This window comes from Telmatherina bonti (genome assembly GCF_933228915.1).
Source record: "Telmatherina bonti genome assembly, chromosome: 12".
In the NCBI taxonomy this organism is placed as follows: Eukaryota; Metazoa; Chordata; class Actinopteri; order Atheriniformes; family Telmatherinidae; genus Telmatherina; species Telmatherina bonti.
The window spans coordinates 12,947,928-12,961,540 of NC_136610.1; the positions used below are offsets into that span (position 1 = coordinate 12,947,928).

The 13,613-nt window shown below is 40.3% G+C and overlaps 1 protein-coding gene across 1 annotated transcript; it reads right to left on the minus strand.

The window, feature by feature from the left end:
* Nucleotides 1–177: 177 nt before the first annotated feature.
* On the minus strand, nt 178–13,613 carry ncbp1 (nuclear cap binding protein subunit 1). The gene is made up of 23 exons (XM_079250615.1): nt 13,464–13,613; nt 11,731–11,819; nt 11,409–11,509; nt 11,151–11,307; nt 10,210–10,317; nt 9,611–9,732; nt 9,413–9,482; nt 7,498–7,713; nt 7,231–7,328; nt 7,054–7,117; nt 6,860–6,970; nt 5,158–5,222; nt 5,018–5,080; nt 4,214–4,288; nt 3,821–3,924; nt 3,545–3,667; nt 3,298–3,400; nt 2,109–2,202; nt 1,903–2,006; nt 1,706–1,823; nt 1,466–1,606; nt 721–834; nt 178–643 (listed from the first exon to the last, which is right to left on the minus strand). The coding sequence occupies exons 1-23, from the start codon at nt 13,495–13,497 to the stop codon at nt 530–532; spliced, it is 2,388 nt and encodes a 795-aa protein (XP_079106741.1). The 5' UTR covers nt 13,498–13,613; the 3' UTR covers nt 178–529.

The window sequence follows — 13,613 nt, forward strand, 5'->3', positions numbered from 1 at the left end:
GTATCCGAAATTAAATGGATGCCAAGAACAACAATACAAACAATCAGGTGGATAAAGACTGGAGAGTTTTAATTACTTCCCAATTCCACATAAAACAAATATAAAAACAAAAACGGAGTACTCGCTGGATTCAGCATCAAGCAGAGCCAACCTGAAGTTTCCTCCTATAAACACCCCCCCATCTTCGTGCGGACTAGGACAGCTCGTACAGTCTTAAAAAGATCCAATTTTAAAGATATAAGCAGGAGGTAAAAATTTAAACTCAAAACAAACCATTAAAGAAAAAAATATTAAAAAAGGACCACTATAGTAAACTAATGAAGGATTTTTGCTTAAATTCCTAATTAGAAACACGTCCCTGGTTGTGGCCGCACATAACTGATGTTGTTGGCACTGAACACAAAACAGATGGGGGGGGGGGGAAAAAAAAAAAAAAGATCTTTAAAGAGATTCTTGATACAAGAGCTGGTAGTTTCTAGAGTGTCACTTTTATCATATTAGGTACACATTTCACCGGACGGGTGTTTCCTCAGAGCTGCAGGGCGCAGAACTGCTGGTATACGGCCAGGATGTGGTGGTCCAGCTCGGCTGTGAACAACAGGTTCTCCAGGGTTCCCATGTACTGTTGGATGGTCACGTGATGCTGCAGGATGAGGAGACGCATGATGAGAATACACTGCCTAACAACAGTTTGTGTGTGTGGGTGCACACCCTGTTTACCATGAGGAAGATCTGCTGCAACCGCTCGATGCAGTTTTTGTACCACGGCGTGCTGATGTCCACGCTGCCCGTCTCACAGCGAACCAGGTGCTCCGTCAACAACATGATGAAACGCTGAGGGAGGATAAAGCGAGAAAGTTTTACTCAGTGGATATCATTTTTCTACTGAACAGTGATGACGTTTTAAGCGTTAGACAACTTTACGGGGCTGTTTTACACATTACACAGTTCACTTCTGATCATTCTAGCTACAGATTTGATGAAGATATTCATGGTTGTAAGTAAAAGGGGAAAAAAAAGCAATTATAAAATGCTGCTGTCAAACAAGTTAAATCAATCTTCTTGCATTTTGATGAAGACTTTTCTCTGTGTGAAGGTCAGAGCTTCAGACGGGAAAGTTAAAGGATATTTCATCTAAAAGTGTCATCTGCTCAGACAGCCTTCTGGAAGAGGCCACTAGTCCACTACAGCTGGGATCCTCAATCCTGGTCCTCGAAGCCTGCTGTCCTGCAGCTTTTCAAAGTGTCCCTGCTGCTGCAAACCTGACTCAGAAAAGCTCTGCAAGTCTGCTAAATACACATCTGAATCAGATGTGTTGCAGCGGGGACACTTGGAAAGCCTGCATGAGACCAGGATTGAGGATCCCTACAGTATATGAAGAACTGATGGTTGCCACGTGCAGGTTTTATCTTTCAGTCAGAGGGTTATGCTTGACAGGATGCCTCTGCCATCTGTATGTCTGTACCTGGAAGATGACGAGGAAGAGGTTTTTCTGTTCGCTCTGAGCCGACTCCACCTTCTCCTGCAGCCTCTCGATCTGCTCCTCTAGCTGGCCCTCCTCGTCCTCGCTGTTCTTCTCCATGTCCTCGTCATCACCACTGTCCCTCTGCGGGTGTGCAAACACACGCAGCAAACAATTTAACCGAACGTCGACAAAGCTCCTTAGATCCTTTCCCACAGATGTTTAACATGAACGGAACGTCACCCTTTTGTGCTGCTGTTTCTCCAGCTTGTCCTTGGCCTCCTCCAGCTCCTTCTGGATCTTCTGCACGTGCTTGTTCATCTTTCGGATAGTTGAGTGCAGAATCTCCCAAACATAGAGTCTAGGATGTTAAGAGAGGAGTTTAGTTTACACCGAAGCAGCGGGTCACTGACCTGTTCAGCTGAGGTTGCACAAGTCACCTGGTGAACTCGTGAGCCATGTCCTGAGAGAAGAGCCAGTTGGCGACGGCAGCACAGTCCACAATCTGTGTCCGGATCATTTTATCCACCAACACTGCAATCATCTGGAAGGCAGCAATGTTAAATAATCCGAACATTTAACAGAAAAACTGGGATTAAAATGTACTTTTTGCATGCAAACATCCACACGGCGACTGTGTTTGTACCTGTGGGTGGTTCCTCCACACTTCGTACACCACTTTAAGGATGTGCAGCTTCCCCTCATCACTCTCCGTCAACACTTTCAGGATCTCATGAAACCTGGAAGCATCAGATGAAGGTGTGTTTGGTAGGTTCAGGTTCATTCATTCGCTGTCAGACGCCGTGGCTGTAAGGCCGCGAATCTGCTTGACAGAATTATTCGCCGCCCCTCAAGTTACTACAACAAAAACTACGATTGGCTGTCAGTATGCTAGTTAAGAATTAGAGAAATCTAGTTTTTTTTTGTGATCTGAGCAGGTCTGAAGGGGATTAAAGATAAATCAACAAATCTACAGAAAAATAAAAACAAAAGTAAATGCCAAATCACCTTTTTATTTAGGCTTCTCAGATAGAAGTGAAGATTCTGCAACGATATTTCTTCATTTCTCCTTTAGAATTTGTCCACATGAGGCAAATTTTGATGGATGGTTAAGGTGAAAGAAGGGATAAGCTGAATAGTATATTCAGGCGACATTTGCATCTAAAGAAAAATCTCAAACCTGATTGGATAGAAGCAAAAGCTAGAGATGAAAAAAAGACAATATGTAAAAAAAAAAGAAAAAAGAAAAGACGGGAAATCAAAGGGCTAAACGGCAAATATTAAACCAAAGAGCTGGAAAAAGAAGAATTATAGTTGTCGAGAAAAAGTATTTCTTCCTGTATTCTAAAATATCCGTACAAATGACAACAGAAATTAAAGTAGCATTTATTTTGTTGTAATTATGTGGCTTTATTCTTGTTTTTTGTATTGTCATTTGCTTTTTTATTTTATCGTCATTTCTTTTTTCTATCCATATTTTGAAATGTATGCTCTTTTTCTGCGTTTATTTCCTCATTTTTATCTATATTCTTGAACAGACTAGTTATTTTTCTGAGGCACTCCATTCATTCATGTTTAGAGGTGTTTGGAGAAAAAAAACATTACTGAAGTGCATCAAAATTTAACATTTTAAAATTGTAGATCTTCTTTCCTCTTTTAAACTTTTATCATTTTTATGTTATATCCATCAGGGCTTTTCCTACCTCTCTTTAAATGGAAGACACGAGTTAAATACCAACTGGATCCACTTCATACCATCATATTTCTGGCCCCCAAGCAGAGTTTTAACTTGTTTGTAAGCGTGATGACGACGTTTCCACTGCAGTCAGACTTACTTGCCGAGGGCGCTGAAGGAGTGGCTAAAGGATTTAGCTGCCAGATGGAGCAAAGTCTGCAGGAAGACCTCAATCTTCAGAGGGTTGAAGCTTTCTCCCTCGTCTGCAGCAAAGGAAAAGATATTAAATTAAAAAGTGAAAAGAAAAAGAAAAAAAAGACCAAAGGAGGATTAAATATTTGGATCATTTAAATATGCATAAGATGAATTCTACTCATATTTTCTCAAAACTAAAATAAAGAACAAACCATCATCATCCTCCTGGTTGGGGTTGGGAACTTCTTTGAGGATGGTGAGGATTTCTTCATTAGAAGCTCGGTTCTTGATGGCATTTCCAACGGTAATGGACATTGCGTATCCAGGCAGGGAAGCTGTGTGGGAGCAGAGACACCTTTTTATTTTGCTTCGTTTATAAAATCATCCATATAAACAAAATGCTGCTAAACAAACTTTTCACAATTAAAGCTTAAAGAAGCTTTTTTATTTTATTTTTTATAAAGAGATAAGAAGGTAGAAATTCTTACAAGCGCTCTCATCCATGTATTTGAAAGAAAAGAGGGGTTCGGCTGGGATGAGGGCTGAGAAAGTTGCGGGGACGATGTCCACTATCCTCTGATGATACGAAAGTCTGCAGCAACACAGATGCACGGAGACCAAGAGGCATTGAAAACAGCTGAATAGTTTTCATTTAGAAATGGACTGCAAAAGACTTTAGTTGCATAGACCTTGGCAGCTACACAACTGTACGTTCACTCTGGGATGAATAAAGTATTTTCATCCATACAGTAATTGTCTTCCAGAAAGAAAACATTTCTGACTGAATGAAAGCTCCTCCTGAAAATCCCCATTTAATTAATACACAAGATATTACAAGTTAACAGCTTTAAAATAAACCAAAAACATAACAATGTTCTTACCTCATACTCTTCTCTAGAACGTCTTTTACAAACTTGGGCTTCGGCTTCTCCAGATCCATGGTCAAACAGTCAGCCCTTCACAGAGGACATGGGTTTTTTTTATATCACGTTTCATGCTTCACAGGACAAGGACAAGGACAAGGACAAGGACAGGACAGGACAGGACAGGACAGGACAGGAAAGGAAAGGACAGGAAAGGAAAGGACAGGACAGGACAGGACAGGACAGGACAGGAAAGGAAAGGACAGGACAGGAAAGGAAAGGAAAGGACAGGAAAGGACAGGACAGGAAAGGACAGGAAAGGAAAGGAAAGGACAGGAAAGGACAGGAAAGGAAAGGAAAGGAAAGGACAGGAAAGGAAAGGACAGGACAGGACAGGACAGGACAGGAAAGGAAAGGACAGGACAGGAAAGGACAGGACAGGACAGGAAAGGAAAGGAAAGGAAAGGAAAGGAAAGGAAAGGACAGGAAAGGACAGGACAGGAAAGGACAGGACAGGAAAGGACAGGAAAGGAAAGGACAGGACAGGAAAGGACAGGAAAGGACAGGACAGGAAAGGAAAGGAAAGGACAGGAAAGGAAAGCAAAGGACAGGACAGGAAAGGACAGGAAAAGAAAGGACAGGAAAAGAAAGGACAGGAAAAGAAAGGACAGGACAGGACAGGACAGGACAGGACAGGACAGGACAGGACAGGAAAGGAAAGGAAAGGAAAGGAAAGGAAAGGAAAGGAAAGGAAAGGAAAGGACAGGACAGGACAGGACAGGAAAGGAAAGGAAAGTGTGTTCCTGTTGAACAATCACCCACCAGTCATCCCAGCTCCATCGAAACTGGAAGTTACTTAAATGATGGGAAAACCAGTTGACAAATCTGTGGAAAAAAGCGACTAGGTTACGGCTTTACGTGACAAACCGAGAAGCTTCAATGTGTGAATGTTGTGACGTTACCTGTCTATGCAGATGGTGTTCATGGTGTCCAGTCGCATGTAAAGCATCTCTGTGGCCTGGGCCAACTATCAGGCAGGTGTTAAGGTAAAAAAATATCCTTCTGTTGCAGCAAATACAAACAACTACACTATGCTCAGGTTTCCATCTCATTTGTACCAGAAGCTTTCATTTAAAAATAAAATAGAAATACTAAATATAAAAAAAAAAAAAAACCTTTCCGTTTATCAGTGTTATCAGATTGTTACAGATTGATTATTCAATATAATAAAGCTGGAGCTGCAAAATAAAGAAGCTGTAATAAAAGCTGTAATTGAAAGAGAGCCAGTTTAGAGAAATAAGCGGCCGGAGGAAAGCCGAAACAGAATTTACATCATTTAGTCACTAAAACCGAAACACTAAATCATCACCACGTTTCTCTGCAATGTTTTAAAACACTGCAAGACATTCTGTGTTTTATAAACGTGTTTTCTGACAATAAAACAAAGAGGAAAAAGGTGGAAAACAACTAAAAACATGTCTCATGTATTTTTTTTTTTTTTTTTAAATCAATCAAGTTTTTTCTAGATTATAATAATTTGAATTACCTTAAAAACACTTTGACGCAAACAAGCCCAGCCCAAAATGTTAATGCTCCAGAGGCCTGCACTATGAAGTGTGATTAACATAACGCGGGTAGCTCTGTTACCTGGTCTGACATACCTGGATGTTCAGGATCTGGATAAGCGCGACGAGCTGGTTATCAACTCGCTAGTTCGCTTTTCTCATCTTGATCAGTGCGCGCTCACATAAAAGTGGTGCTGTTTGCAGCGTCTGATCAACCGCAGACATGGAGAAACCCTGCAGAGCGGCAACTTCACCACGAAGGAGCAGATAATTATCCTTCAGAAACATTTAAACGCATCGTAAGGGCCTAAAGTAACACTGTTGCCCAGCAACAGCCGGAAAGGAATGTGGGACGAACATATCCGACTGCATTAAATCGCCGGATTATAGAATGTTAATTCATGGGACAATATGGACAGACAGCACTCTGGTCGCTTTGTTGCAGCCGTTTTGGGCAGAGCTCCCTCAATTTCCTTCCTTTTATGTCCCCCTCCCCTGCATGTCAGTGCGTTTTGTGTTGGAGTATTACTTCCTCACCATGATGACACAAGTAGTCGTTCATTCCATGAATTAAAAGCTCTGCAGTTCTGTCACATGTGTGTGTGTGTGTTATTAGCCTCATGATTTCAGATGCAACCCCAGTGAGGCTAAACAGACTTGGGAACAAGTACAAAAACGTACTTAAAAGCTGAGTGACAAAGCTTTATTTTATCCGTCAAATGGACGGCTTTTATCCCTAAAATCTCTCTGCCCCCCCACCCCCGAAGTGCTCCTTTTACAATCCGCACACCTATGTACACAGCATGTGCAGGCTACTTTCCAAGAGAACTGACTGGTCAGAAAGTTGTGCTTTTATACTGGCTGATCTCTTGTCCAGAGCAAGTTAGCCGTTCAGGGTCTGTTACCGTGGCGATTTGCCCTGGAAAGTAGTGAAAATGCAGCGTTAACCCGGACGTAACCAGGATAGGAGAAAATCCAGGTTCGTCATACAGGCCTGAGGTTGACTCAGTCCAACAGATTATCCATCTTTTCACACAACAAGCCAGTCTACATAAACAGATTAGTCCTCTCTCTGCGCGACACGATCAATCAAGGATACGACTTGGGGCAGCGACCCCGGCTGCAGTTTGCAGAGTTCGATAAGCAGTGCAGTGTACATGACGTCGATGTGTGGCGGTGAGGGCAGATGGAAAAGTTCTCCAAAAATCACCTGCAGGAAATAAAACCAGCACATTTCATTAAGACCAATCTAACGTTTTGCTCCAGTTAGAGAAAAATAAAGAGGAGACATACCTCCACAATGTGATAGTTGAGCGGGATTTTGTTTTTTCCTGGATAGCTGAGTAGCTGTGCTGCACTAAAAGGCAGAAGAGAAAAGAAATGCCAAGGGTTCAATCTTCTGAACAGCAGTTTAGTGTCTCATTCTTTAAAAAACACAAAAACAAATCTATGGTGGGACTCAGCACCCACCATGTCTTCCTTTCTTTCCAGTGAGTCTTGATGATACAATGCAGGTTTTCTTCGATGACAAATCTCTCTACAGAATGGCTGCCAGGCATAACAGGACCCTAGAAACAACAACAAATTATAAAAAACTTGTCAGCATTAATGAAAATGTTTCACTGAAACATGCCAAGTGGCTTGCAGCAGAGCCGTAAATGTCGGCTCTGGCTTCAGAAAGTCAGTTTAATACTAAAAATGTTGCAACGGACAACATAAGGACACACACAGACCAACCTCTGGGGCGTCGGTGTAGTCAAACATTCGGAAGATGACACGGGGCATGGGATACTGAGCGTCAGGCATGTGGCCCGGGGGGGTAAAAGGGGGCAGGTTGTGCTGCAGGGCCTCACACAGCACGCTATCGAAGGCGATGTATGGGCGAAGGATGTGCCGTTCCTGCCAGCGGTCTTTCTTCAGCTTCTGAATCTGAGCCCAAAGGCAGTCTAGGTACTAACATAAAAAGAGAAACTGATTATAAAAGGAAAACAAATATCTTGTTTGTAGGCTTAAGGAAACACAAAGACATCAGAGTTTTTAAGACAAAAGACAGCAGCAATGTCCTTGTCGGTTTAACCATCACAGACATGTGCAGCAACAGAACATCGGCTACGACTGCTGAAATACCTCCTAAAGCATCTCTTAAAACAACACGTTATCCTGTCATTTGTTAGTGAAAAGATGTAGGATGTGTGCTACAGGAAGATTTCCTGTCATTGCTAGACATCTTTCCTTGCATTTGGTTGTATGAGCATCAGAAAAGTGGTCTTTGAAGCTCTCTGTCTGTTGCAGAAACAATAACAAAGACCAGGAGTCTTTCTTATGCATTAGATAGCTGAGTGTGTGCACGTGGTTGGGGAGAACCAGGTGGTGGGAAACACAATAGATCTGAAACGGACTGCAGGACTTAGGGCTGGGCGATATGACCTTTTAGTAATATCCGGATATTTTTATAGCAAGTCATGATATACGATATATATCTCGATATTTACCTCAGCCTTGAATGAATGCTTTGGTGCTTACAATCACATCAGTAAGATGATTTTGTGTCTCCATTAAAACATAATTGCTCCTACTGCATTAAGATATGCTGATTTTAAACATTCATGCCAAAAGGATGAAATTGTAACGAAGCAAACTTATCAAAACCGTATTTATTGAACAGTTAAAGCAGTGGCAGAAACATGTCATTTTAAAACAAAATAAAGTGACTTTGCATGATGTAATAAATGCAACGTATGAAAATAGGTGCTCTAGGGGAGGACTTTTCAAATGATGAACTATTATAAGGCTTTGCTTTATGGATACGTTTTTGAGTTGTCGTGTATTTTTTTTTAATAGCAGAGTTTAGCGTAGAAATCAGTCTTATAATACAGGCAGAATGTCCTCGTATCGTCTCCAATAAACGGCTTCAGCCAGTTTTTAATTCAGGATTTGATTCCCACTCCTTTCTGTACTTTCTAGAGACATGACGAGCTAGATAAATATGCTTGTGTCACACACACAGTGGATGAGGTGAGTAAGTGACAGAGGCTGTGAATGTAATCAAATAGAATTAATTATTTTTGCGTGACGTGAAAAACTTTGTAATTTACATCCCACTCTGTAATCCAGAGCGGGATCAGTGGCGGATTTGGCTGTTCATTGTGACTGTAGGTGGAGTCGTGCAGGTGTCCTCTCTGCTCCTCTGACTGGCTGCAGCTGCAGCCGGAACGACTGAGTGCTTTAGGACAGGGAGAGACTCTCGTTCTGACAATAACTTTACAATATGCGCTTTAAAGTCAGTCGCCAAAAAACCAGGAAAGTTTCTAATAACTCCAGTAAAAGTCGCTAGATTTGTCGCTTTTCACAAAAAAAGTCACCAGATTTAGCAAGAAAGTCACCAAGTTGGCAACAGTGCTTACACGCTGCCTCTCATGACGTAGCACGTAGCTCACGTTATGTACGTAACTAGGTGCGCTTGCTTTAACTCTCTGTGCAAAGCGGTGCAGAGTCGAGGAGGAGTGAGAAAACCCCGCCCACAGCTAAAAACAACTGCGTGACAACAGGATACTCGAATATGACGAATATAAGCATTTTCTATATCACACAGGGGACTAGCCACGATATCTCGAGTATATTCTATATATCGCCCAGCCTTAGCAGGACTCACCTCTTCCTGTGGATGGGGCTTTTCTGCAGTCCACACTTGCAGCATGGGGACATGCGTCTTTACCCGCCTCCTAAAAAAACAAAAAAAAAAAAAAAAAAAAAAAAAACCACACAATCAGAATGGCACAGTAGAAAGAAATTTATTGGAAAAAGTAAAGAAAAAGAGTAAAACACTTCAAAGATCAATCAGTCATCTCACTTGAGGTAGCCTTCGATTTGGCTGAGGAGTCGATCCATCTCTACATCTTTCTTCTCATAAAGCTCCTTTCCAACCCAGGGCAGACAGGACAGAACAACATACACAAACCAGTCCGACCGAACCTGACAGATGAAAACCAGACCAGTTGCAACACCTTATAATACGCATCATGTGCCTGAAAATCATGACCCCAATAACAATCAAATTTCAACAATAAAATCTCAATTGCACTGGTGTTAAAATTTAAGATTTGACTCAAACATACACTGGAGAGAAATTATAGAATGCATTCAAAAACTACGCTTTCTACAAAATAAATTAATAAAATTCAGATGAATTAAAAAAGAAGAGTTCATAAAGTTAAAAATATAATAAAATAAAAAAAATGGGACAGAAGCTCCACATAAGTAAACAGAGAGAATTGTGATCTGACAACATAATCACATTTTATCTGGGTGTCAAAAGAAAAGGAATACACACACACAAAAATAAAAATATATCCATTGCGTTACACTTAAGTTTCTGCCTTCAGCATTTCTAAATAAAACAAACAAAAAAACAAAAAAAAAACCCACAACTGATATGTAATGCTCATCTACCTGTGGCACATCTTCTTCCTGAGTAACACTGACAAAGTTTTCAAACATGGCCACCATGGAAGGAGCAGCGATCACATGACAGTTGACCAAGTCAGACAGAAAACGCACCTGAAGAGAAAAAGAATAAAATAAGAAGAGAATTGGCGATTAGGCTTGTCACGGTAACTAATTTTGCCATGCGCTTAATTGTCTCAGAAATTATTACAAGGGACGATAATATTGCGCTAAGCGATTATTGTTGTCATTTTAAGACCATTTCCAACTAAGATAACAATAATGCCACAAGGCAAGTACACCCTTTCAAGAACATACTTTAATTTCTAAAGAACATTTAGCTCAGTGTGCAGACTAGTTTATGCTCATCCAGTCCCCAGTCTGATAAAAACAAATCCAGATTTTTCCTGGGGTTTTGGTGTGCTTACCTGGAACATATGGTCTCCAAACACCATGTAACGCAGTTACATAGTCTATGGTCAAGCTTATATAGGGGGAAATGTTTGGACATGACCAAAGGTGGAATGGTAAAATTGAATGTCTTTGATCGCCTTCAGTATGTCATTTTTCATGTCATTGTAAAGTTGTGGAAATGCTGTTTGTAACGCGTATATTCATCCAGGCAGATTCTTATGTCTCTTTTTTCCCAGCTGGGAAAACTGCATTTGATGGTTATGTGTTATAAGTGCAGATGGAAGCTTGTTGTATTGCCGTGTTTGGTCAATATTGTCTTAAAATAAATGTGGCACTCACTCGGAGTGACCAAGAGAGAAAAGAAAGACGTGAAAATTATTGCGTCCAGCAAAATTGTTGCGCGCATTTTTTTCTTATTGTGCAAGTATCGTGCGATGACTTATTGCGGCAGGCCTAGTGGCGTCAATTAATGCATAAACTGTGGTGAAATATAATTATAAATATAAAAAAGAAAAAGAAAAAAGTCAACATACCAGGTAAACGGCTTCATTGTACAAGTTGTTTTTAAGAGTCTCCTTCAGTTGCCTGATCATGGCCTCCACAAATTCACCCCCAAAGTTGTAATTCCTTGCATTGAGAAGTCCGACTAAAGTCGTGTAGACAGTCAGCTTCTCAGGCAGGAGGCGGGCGCTGCCAAAAAGAGCAAAAAACACTTCAATAAGAGCTGCCACTAAGAAGACTGTTAGCTCTTTTTTTCATTTTCCAGAGGGTAACGACCGGTAAAAACTTACACAGAGCATAAAATACGCAAGATTTTGTTTTTGTAGTTTGGAAGATCTGCCTCTAAAACACCTGCAAGGCCTTCCAAGTTGCTCTCGAGGGACGAGGTACTCTGGAGAAGAAATATGAAGAAAAAAAACAAAGAATTTTGCATTTTTAATGTTTCAAAACGAATTCAACTGAATGTAATAACGTTTGGAGAAAAATGAAGTGCTACTGCTGTTAACTAAGCAAAAGTTCTGGAGTTTATCTCGAGAAGTAAAGTGGGACAAACGCTGAAGCTACTCGTGCAAAAAAACAAACAAAAAACGTCTTTGTACGCAGCCTTCTTACTTTTTCCCCCACACGACATATCAGCGACTCGAGACGATCTTCAATCTCAATTGGCTCAGAAGTTCTCCTCCTTTTATGAGCTTGACCTCCTGGGAAAGTAAAGAAGACAATAAGTGCAAATTCAATCACTAATAAATCCACCACTAAAAGGAACAAAAACTAACACAGAACCCATCAATTTCCTGACGTACAGTTGATATCAATATTTTTAACCCTCCAACAACAGGGGTTTTATAAAAACAGCCCTGAGGATGCATGTTTGGACATCCAGCAGTTAAGGATCAATATTATCAATCGTAGCTGTTGTCAAAGATCCTAAAGGTCAGGATTAAATGCTGTTTATGCTTTGTTTCAATATCTGATCAGTTCCTGTATCAAGTACAAGCTGCTGATTTATGTTCAACAGTTGTGAAGCAACTTGGTAGAGTCTAAGGAGAACATGTTAATATACGGGTTCAGATTTGTATTTTAACTATTCAATGAAAATTAATCAATAGGAGAGAGAGAAGAAAGTTCTTAGTCAGGTAATCAACGCAGCCCAGCAAATTACAATGATTATTCATTATTGGTAAAGGTTGTAAGTGACTCTAGAGCTGACTTGTAAAAGGTTTGATCTTCAGATCACAGGGTTTAATTCTCTCATGCTAAGATGAGTTTTCACTTGACCATGAGTCAGTATTCACCAACTAAATCTGTAGTATTCAGGTCAGGTTTTAGGCTTGTTATTAAAATGCTGCGATTACATAAAAAATCTCCAGAATTTCCCTTTGACTTCAGATTTCCAAAGCATTCCCCAACTACGGTCCATTTATCACAAATGACACCCACACAAAAGTCTGAATGATGACACATTTTGAATCACAAACTATTTAATTTTTCATGATTCCTAAAGGTACTACAAGGACCATCAACACCATTCAAAACACATAAATAAACCATAAGAGAATTAAGGTGTCATTAAATCAGCCTAGATGAAGTAAAGTGACTATTTTCTAAATGTGTATAAAAGTTGTATTGGTACCCACATTTATGATAAACCTTACAGAAGATAAATATAAGTTGGGGTTAATTTGCGAAAAGAATTCATTTAGGCCAAAAACCGTTTTTAGTACCGCCATAATTACAAATCTGATATTTCTTATACGATTTTAACTCTTGCCAAACTAGATTATTATCCTCTTCACTATAATGTCTGATACTAATGTCTAATACTGACACTTTAACGACAGTAAGGAACAGCAAGGAACCAAGAAGCCATAAAAAGATATAATAAGCAATGACTTCATGTTAACATTGCAGACATCTGGCATGCCTAACATTACTGTTCACAACCAATGTGAATGCGAATTTTTATACATATGTTAGACTTTTAATCAGATTCTGGTCCCAAGTGTACAACTAACTGTATGCATGTTTCACATACTTGGTTACTTCCCCACAGATTAGATTTCTGCAACATTTGATAAAAGTTAGCCATCACGCAGCTAACGCCATACGCTCCCGTTATCTCTCTGCAGTCAATTTTCAAGTTCCCGAGAAACTAAAGGATTAGAACTTATCAACCAGTCAGGAATTGGTTATATTTGTTTTAGCAGCGCCAATAAATCACCAAACATGGCTTCCTTTAATACTAAAAAATACTATTTAATATTTTATCAGAAAAACAAGCTAGCGTTAGCTACCGACTAGCCTAATGTCTGAATAACACATGCAGTGAAGGTTCATCAACTTACCGTCATTTTCATCGCTGTGTCGTCTCCTGGACATTTTACTCCAATTTCTTTAGCACGCACGTTAGCCAGACAAGAAAGCTGATGTGAGACCAAATAATAAGTGTGTTACACGAGCGTCTTATTAATTCATTCAGCAAGACCGCTACCACT